The sequence below is a fragment of the Pimephales promelas genome, chromosome 1 (genome assembly GCF_988280905.1).
Source record: "Pimephales promelas chromosome 1, fPimPro1.hap1.1, whole genome shotgun sequence".
NCBI lineage: Eukaryota > Metazoa > Chordata > Actinopteri > Cypriniformes > Leuciscidae > Pimephales > Pimephales promelas.
The window spans coordinates 8,693,363-8,714,388 of NC_142769.1; the positions used below are offsets into that span (position 1 = coordinate 8,693,363).

At 37.3% G+C, this 21,026-nt stretch overlaps 2 protein-coding genes across 2 annotated transcripts in view; one reads left to right on the forward strand and one right to left on the reverse strand.

Moving 5' to 3' along the window:
* LOC120477391 (protein NLRC3) overlaps nt 1-4,416 on the forward strand; it is a 41,147-nt gene extending 36,731 nt beyond the window's left edge. The window contains exon 9 of the mRNA XM_089123312.1: nt 4,331-4,416. Coding sequence (XP_088979438.1) covers nt 4,331-4,347 — 17 coding nt within the window. The 3' untranslated portion in view covers nt 4,348-4,416. The remainder of the gene's footprint in view (nt 1-4,330) is intronic.
* Nucleotides 1,621-20,100, reverse strand: LOC120477398 (NACHT, LRR and PYD domains-containing protein 3). The gene is made up of 7 exons (XM_039668974.2): nt 20,017-20,100; nt 17,163-17,352; nt 12,516-14,390; nt 12,169-12,345; nt 9,852-10,022; nt 7,585-7,631; nt 1,621-3,472 (listed from the first exon to the last, which is right to left on the reverse strand). Exons 2-7 carry the CDS (start codon nt 17,306-17,308, stop codon nt 2,949-2,951), a joined length of 2,940 nt encoding a protein of 979 aa, XP_039524908.2. The 5' UTR covers nt 17,309-17,352; nt 20,017-20,100; the 3' UTR covers nt 1,621-2,948.
* Between the last annotated feature and the right edge of the window lie 926 nt (nt 20,101-21,026).

A 21,026-nucleotide genomic window follows, 5' to 3' on the forward strand; every position in this document is an offset into this window, starting at 1 on the left:
TTTGGGTTTAATGTTAAACAAAGTGCAAAGTGTTATTTTAAGCTGATAATTTACTCACCCCCATGTCATCCAAGATGTCCATGTCTTTCTTCATTTGAATGGAAATTAAGGTTTTTGATGAAAACATTCCAGGATTTTTCTCCATATAATGGACTCAATTGGGAACCAAACGATTCAAGGTCCAAAAGACAGTTTTAGTTCAAACTGTTCAAAGGGCTTTAAATGATTCCAGACGATGAATAAGGGTCTTATCAAGCGAAATGATCGCTCATTTAAAAAATAAAAAATAAATAAAGGTTAAGTTTTATAAGCTCAAATTGTCATCTTGCTCTGTTCTGTGATGACTCTCCTATTCGAACTCGTACGTTCATCAAAATGAACTAACCTTTTCCCAAGTCAACTCGTTCATTTCGTTCGTTGAATGAACCAAATGACATGAAAAAGATTTTGATAAAGGAGTTTGAACAGGAGAGTCACAAACGGGCATCACAGAACAGAGCAAGGTGACCATTTGAGCTTATAAAACTTAAACTTTGTTTTTTTTTTTTTTTTTAAATAAGCGATCGTTTCGCTTGATAAGACCCTAATTCATCGTCTGGAATTGTTTAAAGCCCGTTGTAGTTTGCACTGATTGTGTTTGGCTGCTGTACATGAATTATGACAGCCAGATGAACAAAGAAAAAATGTGATCTCATGGTGTTGGTTATGTTTTAACATAATCATTATTTCATTATATCATATGACCTGAATCACTGAACTCATTTAGTCCTAATCTCTGACATATAGATGTATATTGGTCATTATTGTATCAAAGTGATTTAACAGCATAAAATCCAGATTTTTCATTATAATCAAAAAGATTTTTTAAAAGTAATTTATAACGTTCATCTAACAAAATTCTGTTAAATGGGTAGCTACTTGCCAACACTATGTATTTACACTGCCTCCATTTGGTTACAGAGGCATAGTAACTGTAGAGTATTTCTGGTCATATGTATACAATAATTAATAACTTATAATTCATAATTATTAATACAGGTTTGAACCAGATAAACTTTACATAATTAAATCTCCAGAAAAGTGACAATATGTTCCCTGCGTCTGAATTCATATATGAACCCAGACAATTGACCTTATGCACAGCTGCACTACTTCCTGAACTTCAGCCAGCTCCTTGTTTCCTGTCTGCCATTATTGGCCGAACTTGATTAATTCAGGTGTGTCTGATTATTGTTGCCGTGACTACTGAGGTCAGGCACACCTGAATTAATCAATTTGTCCAATAATGACAGACAGGAAACAAAGAGCTGGCTTAAGTTCAGGAAGTAGTGCAGCTGGGCATAAAGCCAATTAACCACAAAGGATCATAATTAATTGCCTATGTAGACTATATTTTACAGACAGGTTAAAATTAGCTCAATTGTATATCAATACTTAATCAAAATGGATAATAATTAAATATTAATATATCAATTAGGTCTATCATATATCAACTCTAAGGATAGTCCCTGTGGAATTAAGAGATCCGTAAGGGGAGAGATCCGTAAGGATCACAGAATGGCGAAATTCACCTGGACAGTTTAAACCTTTAAGGGACAACAAGAAAAAACACAACCTTAATGCTCTTGTAGGATTACATATTTTATTTAAATGTTTAATTATGGTTCCAATACAATAGTATACAAACTGAGGAAGTTTATTATTGTGAATTTTGTAACTAAGGTAAATTATGTCACAAACTTGCTGTCTGTCCAGATCTTTCTATTGCAAGCTAAATTGATACAATCACCTTTTGTTTTAAATGGCTCTTTGAGTTCCTGTCTCAGCGTTTGGAGACTATCACTTTTGTCACAGAATAGTCCGACCGATTAGATTAGTTTCTATGCATTTGAATCACCTTTTGTTTTAAATGGTTTTGGGAGCCCCTGGCTTAGTTTGAATAGTTATGCTGATTGGATTAGGCTCTCTCAGTCTAGGGCAGGTTTCTAAACATACTTCATTTACGTGTTTTGTTCAAGAGTTCCCTCCTCTATGTAACTCCTCCCCCCTTGTAAGGTAGATTAACAGTCTGTATTTTAGTTTAGTTAGACTTGGCTAAGATTTTTTGGACGAAGCAGACTACAGCAATGTAACAGCAATAAAAAAGATACTTCTGAGCTTCCTGGTCTTCAAACACTTTAGAAAAAAAGTTCACCACTCTGAAAGATCGATAGCCGATGAAGAAACTATGAAAGATGCTTGTACTTCTTCTAATATGTTGTTGTTATCGACATTTCATGTACACAGTCATTTCGATCAAAGTACCAGGTTATAGAGACCAAATATGCCACACATAATCTGGTTACCCATATTATGCACAGTCTGGAACATTAGGTCATAGGAGTTTGTCGGAAGACCAACAACATAAAGGAAAATCATGAGATGGAACATTAGGTACATGTTAATACATTTACATATATATATATATATTAGAGAGAGAGAGAGAGAGAGAGAGAGAGAGAGAGAGGATTAAAAGGATTCCTTCTTCTTAGCAAGAATTAAGACAGAGTCCCCCTGGGGTCATAAAATTTATCAGTCTTGTATCTGTCAGAGCTGACTTCATTTGTGGGGGAAGTCCTGTAGAGAGTCCATGTATATGGATGTGTGTGTGTGGTGTTCACAACGTTCGGTTCTTGGCGGAAAAGGGGAAGGCTTTGTTTTAACTCAGTTCACTATGAAAGTGTCAGTGAAGGCCATTAGGAACAGAATCCCTGGCGTTCGCTGGTGAATTACTAGCATGGAAGTCAAAGGTTAAAAGCTTTTCAATTGTGGATCTGAATGAGTCCCAACAGACAGAGTCTAGATATTCTACATAACAATGTAATCTTTTAGTATTATGCTGTTAACTACCTTTGAAAATGATCTGTGTAACTACTTACTAATCAGTATAATTTTTTAAGTACATGTCCCTAATGCAAAGACACAGAGGAGCCTGGATATAAACCAAATCCAGCATAGAGGGGTTCGGTGAATGTGGTGTTGAATGTGTGTAAGTGTGCGAGTGTGTGTGTGTCAGAGACGCTGTAGAAGGACAGAGTGCCGGCCGACACGTCCACATACACTCCTACTCTCTTAGAGGATGAAGGAGCTGGTATGTCAGTGCTTTTTTTATTATGTAGTGCAGAGAAATTGCTACTTGTGCAATAAACAGTCCAAGACTTTTCATTGTATCCAAGAAAACACTCAGTACTGTCGCCTTTTCTGCTGATTCCTTTATATACCACTGCTATGTCAGCCACTCCACTCCATTCAACCTCCCAGTAACAGCATCCAGTCAGGCTTTCTTTGCATAAAACGTTACCATAGTAATCAAATCTCTCTGGATGATCAGGATACGACTGACGCTCTTTCACTCGGGTCACTTTTCGGTTCCTCTCGGACAGAGCAAGACGGGAGTCTGCTGTATTTTTATCCAGTGTGAGATCACAGTTGTCTGTAGTTGAGATAAAAAGCAAGATAATTCATAACATGGTGAAATGAGCGAGAGGCATTTTTGTTTAAAGTACACCCAGTCAACACGTCGATCTCACAGTGATCTGTCCCTATGATAACAATGTGAGTTCAAAGTGAGCTAAAAGTGTAACCTCACAGCACACTCACTGTGTAATCATATTATGGCAAAAAATTTGAGTAACAGAGATTTAGATGATGATGATTTATTGGAAATAATAGTTAGGTTGGATGATGTAAGCCAGTCTAGATCATCCCAATGGTGATGGCATCCGAAAGAACGCATGCGTGCGTACGCGTGTGTGTGTGATGAATGTTACTTGTGGAGAGCTGCACCAATATGTGACCCTGGACCATAAAACCAGTATATTTGTTAAAACTGAGATTTATAATTCAGCTGAACTACAACTATTTTAAAATCTGGAATCTGAGAGTCTCAAAAAAATCAAAATATTAAGGAAATTGCTATTAAGTTTTTCCATTTCTGTTGGCAATTGTGCTGCATTCACTTACAAAAAATACATTTTTGATCCATTTAAAGTAGGAAATTTACAAAATATCTTCATGGATCATTATCTTTACTTAATATCCAAATGATTTTTGGCATAAAAGAAATAATATAATTTTGATCCATAAAATGTTTTGTTGGCTAATTGTCACAAATATACCTGTGCGACTTATGACTTTTTTTGTGGTCCAGGGTCACATATTTCAGATGTATTCCATTGTATCTTGTAGTCGGACCTAATATCTAGTGGGAGTTATTATATACAACTGAACTTGGAATTTAAATATGAGGTTTGTGGTTGATTGTGATTTCTTTTATGATCTTTCACTGCAGCAAGAGGTGGGGACTAAGGATTATGCTGAGGTGCTGGAAACCTCCACATTATCACTTTCAGAAGCCCCCTCATCTTGTGAAGGAGCCATGAGACAGTATTTCCCCTCCTGGAAAAGTTAGCTAAGTGCTATTTATGCATCCCTGGAACTAGCTTGGCGTCAGAAAGAGTGTTCTCAACTGCTGAAGACATAGTAACTGCCCAGCGGAGCATGCTCACTCCAGAACACGTAGACCAGCTTCTACTTCTGCAAAAGAATTTACACATTCCAGCCAGTGGATGACTATGAACTGGTTACACACACATACATCTAAATGTTGATCCATTATGTGATTCTGACTACTCACAAGTGTTCTGTTGAATGGACTGTAGTTGCCACAGTTCTAAAAAGAAAGGGCCTAATTTTATGAACTTCAATGTGCCCAGTCAAGTTCACATTTCAGTTAACCTGGTAGTGTAATGGTTATGAGAATGTGTACAGCCAGAAAAGTTCATTATATGTAATTTTGTATGTTAAAAAGAGGAAAATAAGCAATTTGCTTTAATTCAGAGAAGTACTTAAAAAAGAGTGAAGAAAACATCATAATTCATGCCCATATATGGAATGTTGGTAAGAGTTAACACTGTGATTTCCTGATTGAATGATCTATTAGCGATTATTTTGGTCTTCAAGTTAAAGAGTCATCATAAGATGATGCATTAGCACAATAACATGCCAAAAATGGTATTATTTAAAAGTTACTCTGTTCATTTATTTTTGCACCTTGTCTTCACGTGGTTGCTATTCAAAGTTTGTGTTTAAGAGTTCGCCTGGTGAACGGGAATCGGTTAATTATGCCTGATGTATCACACGGGAAGCGTGTTGCGTCAGCTCGTCCATTATTACACTGGACGTGATAGAAGAAACACCGTGTCCTGTGTCTTATTATTCATTATTCCCCTTTTCCAGGTAAAATCTGTTTATTAATGCATTTTATGTCTGTATTTATGTCCCCTGTAGCCTAAGAAAGCTAGAAGTCAAATTTGTCTGTATAATTGTTATTACTTTGAGTAAGTGCTGCTTAACGTTAGCTCCATTATAGTTAGTTAGCTAGCTGCATCACGTGGTGTACATCGCATGGCGGGAATATACAACTATACGGTTCATGAGCAGTGTTCAGCACTTAAAGAGAAGATGTGTTTAATGAGAAATAACTGGGATATGTTATATTACTTCGTGTATTTGAGAAGAGTGATGTTAATCGCTAAACCATCAATGTGGTTATAGGTGTGTTAAACATTAGGATAATTAAATTCATGTGTGTTAATTAGTCTGTTCAACTTTTATGTATATAAGAGGGATAATACAGCCTGTCCCACGTATTTAAGGGAACCAGTTGCATTACTTTGCATTGATATTTTGTCAGTGAGTGTAAAGTGTTTATTTAGTACTGATTTTGCATTTAGTGATAACTGTGTAACATTATATATTGTTGAATTATTGTTCTCGTAAAAGAAATGCATTATTACACTGGACGTGATAGAAGAAACACCGTGTCCTGTGTCTTATTATTCATTATTCCCCTTTCCCAGGGGTGTAACAGTAGCCTACAGCACTTTAAAGCTTAATGAAATGTATTTAAAAGCTGGCCTTGGCACTTTGCACTTCTTGGTTGCAAAAGTTTTTATTTTTGCATATGAAGACATAAAGTAATATCAAACTACATTTAATTTGTTTTGTTTCTCTTCTTTTAAATTACACTCACCGGCCACTTTATTAGGTACCCCATGCTAGTAACGGGTTGGACCCCCTTTTGCCTTCAGAACTGCCTCAATTCTTCATGGCATAGATTCAACAAGGTGCTGGAAGCATTCCTCAGGGAGTTTGGTCCATATTGACATGATGGCATCACACAGTTGCCGCAGATTTGTCGGCTGCACATCCATGATGCGAATCTCCCGTTCCACCACATCCCAAAGATGCTCTATTGGATTGAGATCTGGTGACTGTGGAGGCCATTTGAGTACAGCGAACTCATTGTCATGTTCAAGAAACCAGTCTGAGATGATTCCAGCTTTATGACATGGCGCATTATCCTGCTGAAAGTAGCCATCAGAAGTTGGGTACATTGTGGTCATAAAGGGATGGATATGGTCAGCAACAATACTCAGGTAGGCTGTGGCGTTGCAACGATGCTCAATTGGTACCAAGGGGCCCAAAGAGTGCAAAGAAAATATTCCCCACACCATGACACCACCACCACCAGCCTGAACCGTTGATACAAGGCAGGATGGATCCATGCTTTCATGTTGTAGACGCCAAATTCTGACCCTACCATTCGAATGTCGCAGCAGAAATCGAGACTCATCAGACCAGGCAACGTTTTTCCAATCTTCCATTGTCCATTTTCGATGAGCTTGTGCAAATTGTAGTCTCAGTTTCCTGTTCTTAGCTGAAAGGAGTGGCACCCGGTGTGGTCTTCTGCTGCTGTAGCCCATCTGCCTCAAAGTTCGACGTACTGTGCGTTCAGAGATGCTCTTCTGCCCACCTTGGTTGTAACGGGTGGTTATTTGAGTCACTGTTGCCCTTCTATCAGCTCGAACCAGTCTGGCCATTCTCCTCTGACCTCTGGCATCAACAAGGCATTTCCGCCCACAGAACTGCCGCTCACTGGATGTTTTTTCTTTTTCGGACCATTCTCTGTAAACCCTAGAGATGGTTGTGCGTGAAAATCCCAGTAGATTAGCAGTTTCTGAAATACTCAGACCAGCCCTTCTGGCACCAACAATCATGCCACGTTCAAAGTCACTCAAATCACCTTTCTTCCCCATACTGATGCTCGGTTTGAACTGCAGGAGATTGTCTTGACCATGTCTACATGCCTAAATGCACTGAGTTGCCGCCATGTGATTGGCTGCTTAGAAATTAAGTGTTAACGAGCAGTTGGACAGGTGTACCTAATAAAGTGTCCGGTGAGTGTATATGTCTACTACAATCAATCACATGTGAAAAAGTAAACTACATTTACATACTGTGAATCTTTTTTTTAAATCGAGAATCGTTTTTAAATTGAATCTTGAGCCTAAACATCGATATCAAATTGAATCGTGATATTTCTTTCTTTCTTTCTTTCTTTCTTTCTTTCTTTCTTTCTTTCTTTCTTTCTTTCTTTCTTTCTTTCTTTCTTCTGCATCATTTTAATTCAATATAAATGTGTATCATGGAAGGTAATATGGTGTTTTATACTGTATGTGTGTATGTGTTTATTAAACTTACATTTTTTCAGTCCTGGTTTAATTCTTTTCTCTCCTCCATGATCTAGCCTAAAGATACCCAAACACACACAAAACTGCTAAGTATAACACATAAAAGACAATCTACATCTAGCAGTTCATTACTTTATTTTACTGATTTGACCTCTGAAGTTGTTTTATCAATAAATAAAATAGCACATTATTGTTTCGATCACTAACACATCAACATCAACTCTCAACAATAACTTCTGTAGAAGAATGGCAAAAAATAAAGTAAATCTGGTTAGAAATAGATGAAGCTGGTAATGCTATTTGTGGAGTTGTTTAAACCTCCTCTGCTGTGATCTTGTTTTATCTTGAGTTGATTTAATTTAAGACCAGCTGGAAATCAGTTGTAGTTCTTGTATTTATCTTTTCTTTAGTGATTCTGCTTGTTAACAGCAGGTGTTCATCACTAATGCCAATTACCTTTCACACTTTTTAACACTCTGTAGATAGGGACAAAATGTTCTTTAAGCAGAGTTAAAGGTACAATATGCAAGGTTTTTTCACCAGCAGGGGTCGCTAACCTCTTACAATAAAAAAGGCGTATATTGATGACATATATTCTGCATTAAGCGGAATTATGGATCTTGTCATCAAGCTGATGGATCTTTTATGGATGAGTGAATACAGTGATGTTTTTAACATGACTGTGGTGTGAAGCAGGGCGTGATTGCTAGACGTATACCAGCGCCACACGCAACGCGAGTCCCGCGGATGTAAAGGAATACGGACATTTTATTCTACCGAACTACACATAGGTGAAGTTGAATTACTCACACAGGTCAGTTTACTAGACAAATTAAACTTGAGGTGACGCAGCGCTGTTTCACTTGCTCTAACAATTGCTACACTAAACAAGATTTGAGTGTGTTGAATGTTGTTAGTTAGATTGTGTGTTGGCTGTAAACTAGATAAACATTAGAGAATAACATACACATTAGAGATCACATTCTTACTTTTCATCACGTTGAACTAAATAACATTAATTAGTTTGCTCACCATGCTCAACATTTGGTCACCTGTTTAATACTGCAACACTCGCATCTCTAAGTTGAAGTTAGTCGCGGACGTGGAGGTCTCGGCATCTTGAAAGATGTTGATCTTCGTGTTAGTCCTCTTTTTGTCTCAAAGTCTGCTTGCCATGGCCCATAATGTTTGAACAAAACAACAACAGTGTGAGCGTCCTGCTGTGCATAACAGGCATAACTGACCCAGTTGTCAACGTCTGTCGCCATAGTTACTTTTGCAGTAGGAGGTCAAACTTTGCGGAAACTGGCGGTAACGCGGATATGATGTCATTGACAGGTGACTCCTCACCCCTGCTCACACGCCCCGTTTCGTAAAAACTTAAAATATTTTTAACATTTGAAAATGTTTTAAATAAATATATAACATTGTCCTAGTGGTTTTTGGATATTTTACTGCAAAAATCCTGCATATTGTACCTTTAATTTCACACATGGGATTTTGCTTAGCTCTTTATTTTAGGTCTTTGAAATCTGAAGTCTGAATTATATTTTCTTAAATGTATGTTAAAGGGTTAGTTCACCCAAAAATGAAAATTAACTCATTAATTACTCCCCCCCCCCCATGCTGTACCAACTCCGTAAGACCTTGCTGTTGCTGTCAGCGAGCCGCCACACATGATAACTCATATGAGTCAGGCAGGCTGTGAATGTAAGTTACGTGGCCGCCCCAGCGCGCTCACACTAATAAACGCCTCACCTCTGGCGCCACGCCACGCGCGTCTTCCTCTGCTTGCAAAGAGAAAGTTTTGCGCTTCCGGCACTTCATCTTATACGGTAGGTGGCGGTAATACTCCTAAGCGGTGAGCAGCCGGTAACAAGAAGTAGTCGAAGAAGAACGTCCTCATCTCAGTTCTCACGCATGCGGAAGTAAAGCACAAAAAGTAGTCTCGTCGCTTGATAAACTTATAGTTGAGCCACTGTAGGCACATGGAATATTTAAACCTTTTCTTTAATGAATTTCTGGGCCGTCAAGTTTCATTCCCTTAGGCAGCCTATGTAGCAGTGATCCACCTCTCAAATTTAAGCAAAAATATCTTCATTTGTGTTCCGAAGATGAACGAAGGTCTTACAGGGTTGGTACAGCATGGGGGTGAGTAATTAATGAGTTAATTTTCATTTTTGGGTGAACTAACCCTTTAAACAAAGTTGCATTCCAGATTTCAGCTTTTATTTGAAGTTGGTTGAAGGTCAAAGAGTTACATTTTGTTTGACATACTTGAGTTTCAGCAGTGAGTAGTTTAGTTCCTTCAGTTTTTGGTTGAGCAGCAAGATTCCTGATTGTCCTGGGTGATTGTAGCTCAGATCCAGCTCCTTCAGGTGTGAAGTTGAACTCAGAGCTGAAGACACATAACCAAAGCCTTCCTTTGTCACCATACAGCCTGACAACCTACGGATTAGCAATGATTAATTACATTTTAGAAATATGGTAGAAATATGTATGTTTCACGCAGAGGTGTATAGTCCAGGGGTCAGAAAGTAGAAGTATCCTGCTATATGTTTATTCCACCCATGAACTGATTGACAGTTGATTTCAGCTGATTTCTGTCTCCTGATTAAAAAACTGCTAATTAGCAAATGAAGGTGATTGGAACAAAGTACTGAGGTGGACTTTTTTTGTTGTCATTGCTCGTTCACGATTCCAATGACGCTGCTGACGTGTTATCTTGTGCACCCGAGCTTCGTGCCTGTATTCAAGCCTTTCTACATTGTTTGTATCTTGGTATTGCAATATTTTTTAAAAAAGGTTCGTAAGTGTGCATGTCGCGGATGTCCTAATCGTCCTAATCGGGCGCAAAAGATAACACGTCAGCAGCGTCATTGGAATCGTGAATGAGCAATGACAACAGAACCGGAAGAGAATACAATGCTGAATAAAGTCGTTGTTTTTGCTATGTTTGGACCAAAAAGTATTTTCTATGCTTCAAAAAATTTGAACTAACCCACTTGGACTACTTTGATGATGTCTGTATTGCATTTATGGACAAGGACAGTATCAGGTACATTTATTTTCAATGGAGGGACAGAAAGCTCTCGGACTAAATCTAAAATATCTTAAACTGTGTTCCAAAGATGAACGGAGGTCTTACGGGCTTGGAACGACATGAGGGTGACTCATTAATGACATAATTTTCATTTTTGGGTGAACTAACCCTTTAATTTAAACCCTGTCTGGCAAACCACCCCCAAATTTTCAGTGTTGGTTCTGGGAATGTAAATAATGTCCAGTTTTCTTGATTTTACAGGAATGTGTTTTAAAGATATATTATTCCTCAAACGTTCTTTAAACATAATTTTCGATTAAAAATTCAACATGATAGTAATGTTGATTTCTAACATTCCAACAACATAAAAATGTTCAGTTTCCTGAATGTTACTACACAGCAAAAACTCAAGAATGTTAAAGACTCAAGAGAATTAAGGTGTTCAAATTTGAGTGTTAAATTAACACTGAAGATTGTTAAAGTTAATGTGCTATATAAGTGTCACAGTCCTCGTCTGCACCAGTCTGTCTTGTCATCAGCACTACACTTCCCAGGATCCTCTTGTCTCCACCCCTGAACTCACTCCTTCATCAGCCACCTGTTCCTCGTCTTGTTTATCAGTATCACCTGTCTTCACATCGTTATGTTTGATTCCTGTCTGTATTTAGGTTGCCTGTGTTCATTCAGTCTTTGTCGGTCAATGTGAATGTTACTCTGTGTTCTACCTGCCTGTATCCGTATTATTTGTGAGTAAACCTTTGTAGTGGAGCTTTTTGGAATCTGTCTGTTCTTCTGCCTGCACCCACACCGTGACAATAAGTTATTAAATGAGGCCGTGTTTACACGAGAACGCTCGCGGGTGAAAACTTACACTGTCAAATGCTTTAACAACAGTGTCATTAATATTTCCCCTTACCTCAAGTAAAGAGGAAGACGTTGGACTAGTTATGATTTCTTGGTTAATGTCAAGTTGTCATAATCAAGACATTTTTGTCTTGGTTAATGTCAAGTTGTCATAACAAAGACATTTTTGTCCTTGTTAATGTCAAGTTGTCATAACAAAGACATTTTAAACAATGTCAACTTTGGATTAAAAGTGTCATAATTTACCGAATGACACTTAATGACAACAGTCATAAACATTCATAAACACTCCTTCATGTTCATGACAGGTGTTGTGTCATGTTTATGACAGTGCTCAAACTAGGCGCGCTCAACTGCCAAGACGTTTGTGGGTGCGAGTTATAAAACAGTAATCAAAATAAAGATGAAAAACCTTTTTCAAACGCATTCCTCTAATGTCAAGAAAACTGTACATTTTTCACGTTCCCCAACACTGAATATTTAGAGAACATACTTCTAACAAAATTCTGTTAGCTGGGCTCTTGTCTATATAAATATATGCGTGTTTATAGCAAATAACGAGAATGAAAGAAAATAACATTTCAGCGAAATAATATATTCATGCCCCGATGCATGCTGGGAATCATGGATGAATCGTTTTTTATATAAACCACACTACAGAGAGAATGTCCCACTCTATTTACAAACCTCAGTATCTGCAGCTGACAGTTTGGCGTCCTCTTCAGTCCATTAGAGAGCAGCTTAATTCCTGAATCCTGCAGGTCATTGTTGCTCAGGTCCAGCTCTCTCAGGACAGAGTTTGAGAAGTGTAGAGCTGATGACAAACTCTCACAACATTGAGCAGTCAGATTACAGCCTGAAAGACTGGAAAAAAGAAAATCAATTCTTAACCTTACTCTTTAACTTTTTTTTCCCAAATGATTACATTTCAAAATTTATTATGACTTTAACTCTTGTGAACATATTACATTTTTATTCCTCTCTGAGAGCATAATGCTGCTCAGCAGACGCATTTTCTTCATTGTAACACTTACAGTGCTTTTGTGCATTTGATCACAGCTGGTATCAGTCTTCTTCTACCCTCATCTGATGTGTTGTATTTCTTGAGGTCCAGTTCGTCTAGCGCCTCCTCTGACATCTGAAGCATGTAGGCTATTATTGAGCAGTACACAGCAGAGAGTTTATTTTCTGAGTGTTTGTCTGATTTCATAAACTCCTGAATCTCTCTGGACAGAGTCTGGTCTTGGACTTCCAACAGACAGAGGAACAGATTGATGGATCTTTCAGAGGAGAGTCCATGTCCATCTTTGATCTTCTCTTTAATGTACTGTATGGTTCTCTTGATGCTCTCTGAGCTGTTCTCTGTGCGTGTCAGTAGATCCTGTAAAAGTCTCTGATTGGACTCCAGTGACACGCCCAGCAGGAACCGCAGGAACAGATCCAGGTGTCCATTCTCACTCTCAAGGGCTTTATCTACTCCATTTTTTAGAAAGCTATAAATAACATCAAAAAACTTAAGAACGTCAACATTTTTTATTACATGGAGGTAAAACAGATAGAAAGCAGCGAGAAACTCCTGAAAGCTCAGATGAATGAAGCTGTACACTTTCCTTTGATAAATCACAGATTCCTCCTTAAAGATCCCAGAATACACTGAGGCATCAGTGATGTCTATGCCACACTCAATCAGGTCCTCCTCATAGAACATCACATTGCCCTTCATCAGCTGTTTGAAAGCAACTTCAGCAAGTTTCACAATCACTTCCCTGTTGGACTGCAGATGTTTCTCTGGATCTGTCTCTTCATAATTCTGATTCCTCATGTTGATCTGAATCAGAAGGAACTGGATGTACATTTCAGTCAGAGTTTGAGGGAATTCTGCACTGAGATCTTCTTTCAAGAGCTTTTGAAGCACAGTGGATGAGATCCAGCAGAAGACGGGTATGTGGCACATGTTTTGGAGGCTTCTTGCTCTTCTGATATGTGAGAAGATTTTACTAGCTTGATGCTCGTCACTGATTCTCTTCTTGAAATATTCCTCCCTCTGGAGCTCATTGAATCCCTGAATCTCTGTCAGACGGTTTATGTAATTGGAGGGGATTTTATTGCATGCTGCTGGTCTGGAGGTGATCCAGATGAGAGCAGATGGTAGCAGTTCTCCTTTCATGAGGTTTGACATCAACACACCCACTGATGAAATCTCAGTCACATCAGAAACCTTCTGAGCATCTGAAAACATCAGTGTCATTCTGCTTTCATCCAGGCCATCAAAGATGAACACAACTTTACACTCCTCATAAATCTTTGAGTCCAGATCTTGAAGTTCAGGATGAAAGTCTAGCAAAAGTCTGTGAAGACTGTACTGATGATCTCCTATCAAGTTCAACTCTCTAAATGGAAGCACAAACATGAAATCTACATCCTGATTGGCTTTTCCCTCGGCCCAGTCCAGAATGAATTTCTGCACAGACACAGTTTTTCCAATTCCGGCGATGCCTTTAGTAAGAACAGTCTTGATTTGGTCTTTCTCCTCACATCCTGTTTCAGACAAGGCTTTAAAGATGTCATTGCAGATTAGACTGTCTCGTGAATGTTGTGTTCTGGCTGTTTTCTCCATCTGTAAAACCTCATGTTCTTTATTCACTCCTTCACTCTCTCCCTCTATGATGTAGAGCTGTGTGTAGATCCGGTTCATGAGTGTTTGATTCTCTTGGAGTTTGATTCCCTCAAATAATCTCTCATATTTCTTCTTCATGCTGGTTTTGTGCTGGTCTTTGACTCTCTGCATGTGTCCAGTCTCTGGTGTGTATTTTTTCAGGACTGCTTCAGTTTTATCCTGGCTGATTTGAGTATGATCGAGGGATGTAGAGGATGGCGCGGATGTAATCAGCTCATGTATTTCCCCCCTCCTAATTATTTTTTTTAAAAGAATAAAAAGACAAAGACTGCTGAAGACCATCAGAAACAGTATCAGTTACAAGATATCCCAGCTAACAAGTAAATTCTCATAACTTTGGCTAATATTCTGTAATTTTCTCCTCTGCTAAAGAAGCTCTTAAGCCTCTTAAAAGTCCTCAACCGTACTCCTAACAATTTTGACCTTAATACCTCTTCTAAGGGTTAAGATGCTTTCTGAATCACTTTTCTTTACTAGAATTTTTTCTTTAATTTTAAGAGTAAACACCCACATTTCTAAGAATTTTCTTAGAATAGCCTCTATGCACAAACCCTGCTGTCGTGTGTCCGAAAGAATCTCAGTCAGCGTCTTTACTTCCGGAAGTGCGCTCTGCAGGGCAAGTGTATAGTGGCAAAACTTTAATAAAATCCGTTTTCTCAGAAACGGAGACAACGATTTTAGAAACACTGATTCGCTAGTCGAAATTCGTACGATATGAGAGAATACTAACCCTCAAAGTTGTTGTTGTAGCTCGAAATATATAATTTAAATAACTTCTCTTTTTAACTCTTGTGTGACAGCTAACTGCCTCACAGTGTTGTTAACATCATTCACGTTAACCGCAGGACGTTTTTATAAACAGCAAGTGTAATTTGACACTATCTCCACCTAACGCAAAACCGGCCTCTGACCATAGACTGACACAGCACCGGATGTTACTGGGCGTGCTGAGACAAACCCGGAAGCGATCGTGCATAGAGGCTATTTTGTCACTAGGAGCTACTCTTTGCATTAAGATTCTTTATGAATACGGGCCCAGGGCTACAAGCAGGCCATAGCAATGCCACACTAAAAAAAATTATTTCATAATCCATAAATTATGTCAACTGGTTCCACATAATTGGGTACGATAAACAAACATAATTTGCTCATGTAACTTCAACATCATGGAATAAGTCATTATAAGTGACCCAATTAAGCTCTGAGCAGAGTGTTACATGAACACTGAAGCAGTGTTAAGTTAATGAGATCATTGAGTAATTATTTTTGTATTGAGTGATGATGGTGCATTATTGAAGACAAGTGATGGTAACAAGCAGAATCACTGAAGGAGAAAACCGAAATGTTTGAGTCACCATTGTGGCACTTAGTGTTTGTTTTAGTTGGTCTCTTGACCCTCACATCATTAACTTTATATTTTGTTTGGCTGCTGCATATGTATTATAACAGCCCGATAAACAAATTGAAAAGGTGATCTGATGGTGTTGGTTATGTTTTAACATAATCAATATTTCACAATCATTTGACTTCAATCACTTAACTCATATATAACCCAATTTCTGTATTAAGTTTACCTCATGCTTTATATCAGCTCTGTTATTGTAGAGCACATCAACTTAAGCCTTTTCAATGAAATCCAATTATCCAAATGGTCAAATTAATAAAAAATAAAGAAACAAAGATTTTTTTCAGCTCTGAAACGAATGACAGAGCTGCTATAAAGCATGAGGTAAACTTAAATCAGATATTGGTTCTAAATTTAATATTTTAATATTTATATATGTGTGTGTGTGTGTGTGTGTGTGCGTATTTAGCATATGAATCTCAGCAATGGTAACACACAGATCACCTCTTAACATAAGCTCATAGTTTATTTATGCATAATTTATTTTTAGAAATGCATGATGGGAGCCATGCATGTGTTTTTAATGGTGGAACCCAGAATGCATTGCAACATACTTTGTAATTGTCACCATTGTTGAGATTCACAGGCTGATTCTTGATGTCTGTGTGTGCCTTTATAAAATATTGTTTTGAAATGTCTTTATTTTTTATTAATTTGATCATTTTCATTGAAAAGGCTAGAAATGGTATGTGCTACAATGACCGTGCTGCTATAATCCACAAATTAAACTTCACTCAGAAATTAGGTTCTATATGAGTTTAGCGATTCAGGTAAATGATTGTGAAAAAACGATTATTTTAAACATTACCAACACTATCAGATCACCTTTTCTATTTGTTCATCTGGCTGATATAACTCATGTACAGCAGCCAAACAAAATCTAAAGTTAAAGATGTGAGGGTCAAGAGTCAAGAGAAAAAAATGCAAAACTATCAATAAAGCAAACAACATGGTCAAGGATCAAAATATAATCGTGAATCAAAAAATAACAAGCATGAATAAAAACTTTAAACACATTAAAAATATTTTGCACGAAACCTTAATTTATGTTCATGTTTTTCGCTCTTCTTTCCGTTCTGCGCTTGCTCTTCCAAATGTTGCATGTAAATTAGGGTGGGCTTTAGCGTCACCATTGGTCCACAGCTCTAGATTGACAGCTCCTCCTCTAGCCGATCAATCGAAGAGGGGAGTTGACCTCACTCCAATGCGACTCATGCTGCTGATGTTCACGCGTAGCTACAGGTGAAGATAACCATCTGGCAATAATCTTTCTGTGGCAGGAAACCATTAAACTATGTGTGCCTGCAACTCGACCTGTTATATTTTATTTTGCTAATTATATTTTGATTCGTGGCCATGTGACCATGCTTTTCTGATAATTTTGCATTATTTTTTCAGTTTGTGCATTATATTTTTACATGTGTTTTTACATTTTTGAATCATGCTTATTTTTTGATCCATGGCCGCAATACATTTGGCGCCAAATCCCGCCCTAGTTTCTGACCCCTGGACTATACACCTCTCTCTCTGGAATGCATTGTATGGCATTCTGGGGAAAAAAAAAACATCTGTCAACGCTAGAATTGGGCAGTGTCTTACCTGAGGTCAGAACTCCCTGTTACATCACTGGATGCAGATGGTTTATTGTTTTCGTATTCATCGCTTATAGACACACATGATCCAGGAGATGAAGATCTCATTTTAGAGACAGTGCCCTCATCTTCTCTCTTTTCCTGGATACTCATTTTAGAGGCAGTGCCTCTCTTAAAAAGAGAGATTGATGGCAAACCTTTAAGTAGAAACACAAAGTTTAAAAACAGTAAAATAAAGAAGTTAGATTGACATCTACATCAGGGGTTCTCAACTCCAGTCCTCACTACCCACTACTCTGCACATTGTGTATGTCGCCCTTATTTAACACATTGAAATTGCAACATCTGTCATAAACATTAAATATATTATCAACAAGAGAGAACCTAAAACCCTGTTTCTCCCAGTTGACACGGCAACACATAACCAGCATTTTCAGAAATGTCCACTTTGGCCAGAGGTTTTAGAAAAAATCGTTTTCTGTGATAAAAACAGGGTTTTTTTGTAAAAAGAGGCCAAACCACAGGAAAATATCTGCGTTTTCCCTTCGTGTACACAGGGCCTTTTTGTGTCAATATTAACTGCATCGAAACAACATCTCTTTTGCTCCCGCATTTAATCATCTCATCTTACATATAAAAAGATTTTTTGCAAATGAAAATGTGAAAAAAAAGAGAATAGAGCAGTTCTGCTGTAATGACATCTTGTGTCGGTAAGGACACAATGTTAAACTGCCACGAAATCAAAAACAGGCTACTGTAAAAAAAAGGGGGGTGGGGGGAGAAAAAGAAATATCCTACAGAAAACAAAAGGTATTGCGTGCGTTATGCATCCACTAGATGTGCTGAAGGCTAAAGGGAATGTAACGAGGCGAGGCATTTATTTAGTAAGCTTATTTAGTACGTTTATTTAGTTGCATATATAAAGTGCTCCGGATTATAAGGCGCACTGTCGTTTTTTGAGAAAATTAAAGGCTTTTAAGTGCGCCTTATAGTGTGGAAAATACGGTATTTGTAATTTAATATACAGTAAACTTTAAAGGGTAACTAAACCCTAAACCAACTTCTTTTTTGTAAATGATCTGTAAGAATGGGGCTTTATTAGTGCTGATCAATGATTCGAGTAACTTTTTTTGATATTTGGGTTTAAAGTGTTTTTGAAATGGATGTTTGCAGTGATCTGTGACGTAAGCAGGGAGAGCTGACGTAAGCAGGTTCCAGCGCACCACGCCCTTGGTACGAGCTCACCACGCCCTTGGCAGTGTAAAAACCATCTTGTTTCGTCAAAACTACTGCTAGTCAAACAGTAGCAAACACTGCACCTCCTGCATGGACTCCACCACCACAGCAGCGTCTTGATGTGAGTGATCATGTATATTTAAGTCACAATTTATGGTTGGGCTAAAGTTAATCCTCTAGGGCTGACAAACATGCTGGCGCATTTTGCTGGATTTTTCACATAGCGGAAAAATATCAAAATGAATATATGCCTACAGAGAACACGCGCTATTGTCTCTACCGCAACACAAGGTCTTTACCGCAACATCTAAATTTGCTGCGGTAAAGGCATGTTGCGGACAATACTTTTTTGCTAATATTTTAGCTAATCAGCAGCTAGCAAGGCCTACCACATTATGACTCTTAGCATCTTAATATACATGAATTCAACAGTAATACTTTTATTTTACTTTCAAAATACACAATTATTTAATGGTAAGGATGCATAATAAATACTAGAGCAGAAAAGATTATGTTTACCTTATATTTTTGGTATCTTGTAAGTGCTCAGTCTGTCAGCAATGTGCTCAAGTGATAATTTCTATTTCCATAGAAACTAGACTTGTTTGTGTTCAATAACATTTAATATAATAAAATGATAAATATAATAAAATATTTTTTTCATTGTTGTGGTAAGGACTCAAAAGTGTGGGACAGGCACATTTAGTTAAAAAAATCATAAAAATGATCATTAAATAATACAAAGAATTTTAAGGTGCTGTAAGTCTGTAGGCTATATTAAACAATTTGAAATAATGTCAAATTGTAGCCTAATTAAATTAGCTTATTACATGTATCTCAACATTGAGTGTGTAATGACACTGTGTGCATACAGTATATATATATATATATATATATATATATATATATATATATATATATATATATATATATATATATATATATACACATCCACAATATAGTCCAAAAGGCTCATACATTGGAAGTGAAAAAAGGCCATGGCTGTCAAGATACAGTTTAAAGGGGAATGAATTAATAATGAAATAAATTTCACTCTGCTGTTTTACATAAGGTCTCATGGCTTCGAAAGGTTTGGAATACAGTGCACAACCTTGCATGGACTACTTTTACGATGTCTTCATGCCCAGCTGCTGCCATTTTAACGTCGAGTCAATGTTGAATAATGCAAGTGCCAGTTTTGAATAACAGTTGAATGTGGTTGTAGCCTAATGTTGATTTGACGTACAATTAAAAAATTGTTGATATTTCTATGTTGAAACCATAGTGACAACACCACTTCAACTATAAGGTGTTCAACGTTGTTTTGACGTTGAATTCATGTTTTTTCATAAACTAACATTAGCTATTTCAACATTTAAACGTTTAATGTCAGTCGAATGCCAGCTGGGTGGGGATTTTGTTTGAAACTTGAAAGCCCCCATCCACATTAAATGTATGAATATTCTTCAGACCTAAAATCGTCGGTGTTTATGCAATTTTGGTCATTTTCACATTAAACTGTTGAAATGAAATGATCCGACTTTGATGCTCCTTAAGGAAAGGATATGAAACAGAAGCTTATTTTTATATAGCCTATAATATGGTTTCATGAATAATAGACTTACCAGAAAATATGCTCCCTTTAAACAACTAGTTTTTACAAGTAGTTTTAAGACTCGAGATGGCTTTTCTTCCACTTTTGCTTTCGATTCTCTAAGTCCTCCTTTTAGTGGCAGAACGGCGCGGGGCTACAGTGTCGCTCCGCCCCATACTTAATTTTCTTCTTTAATGATAATTTTTATCAAACTTGTATATTTAAGTTCAGTAATTTCACTTGTTATTTAAGTGAAATTACTGAACTTAAATATACAAGTTTGATAAAAATCATCATTAAAGAAGAAAATTTCAAATGGCATTTAGAGGCTTTTGCATCTGAACTCTTCATATATATATATATATATATATATATATTCAATAAATAGAAATAGACTTATTTGTTGTGGATGCATTGCTTTTGAACACTTTTCTTCTGGCATGCTGTGTTTTAATGTTTTAACTAGAGATTGTCTGAGAAAACTGTTTCGTGCAAATAATGCACAACCATGTCTATCTCTTTCTATTAAAATATAAATCAATTAAAAATACTATTTGGCCAGTGGAAAAGATTGAGAAAAACTTTCTCTGAAATGTATTTAACACTATTTGATTTATTCATTCAAAAACAAGGCAAGGATATAGGCTACTAAAAAAAAATGTTTGTAATAATGTGACGGCACATATGCATATTTAAACTAGGCGTTGTAATCTCCATATATGGTTATTTCGGGGAGGAGACGCACGTGCGCATAATCTCCCGCTGACTGGGATTTATAAAGTGAATTTTGCGCAGGTTCTGGCGTACGAACGGTTTCTGAAAACTTTTGTGCGTACGCAAATTCTGCCTTATGTGCGTACGCACACTTTAAGGATGAAATCTACGCAAAGTTTTATGCATGAGGCCCCAGGACAAAGATACATTTCAGGACAAGGAAGATTATGGATGGTAAGCATGAAAGATCCTTTTAAGTCAATGATGGTGTTAAGGGACATACTTTGGATTTAACACTGTAAACCCAGATATTGTTTCTAATTAAAC

Coding starts and splice junctions, on each gene's coding strand:
- LOC120477398 (XM_039668974.2), bottom strand. CDS start 17,308: ATGAGTATCCAGGAAAAGAGAGAAGATGAGGGCACTGTCTCTAAAATG. Junction 14,391..17,162: donor ACAGGGAGTTCTGACCTCAG/GTAAGACACTGC, acceptor AAAAATAATTAG/GAGGGGGGAAATACATGAGC. Junction 10,023..12,168: donor TGTCAGCTGCAGATACTGAG/GTTTGTAAATAG, acceptor GCTAATCCGTAG/GTTGTCAGGCTGTATGGTGA.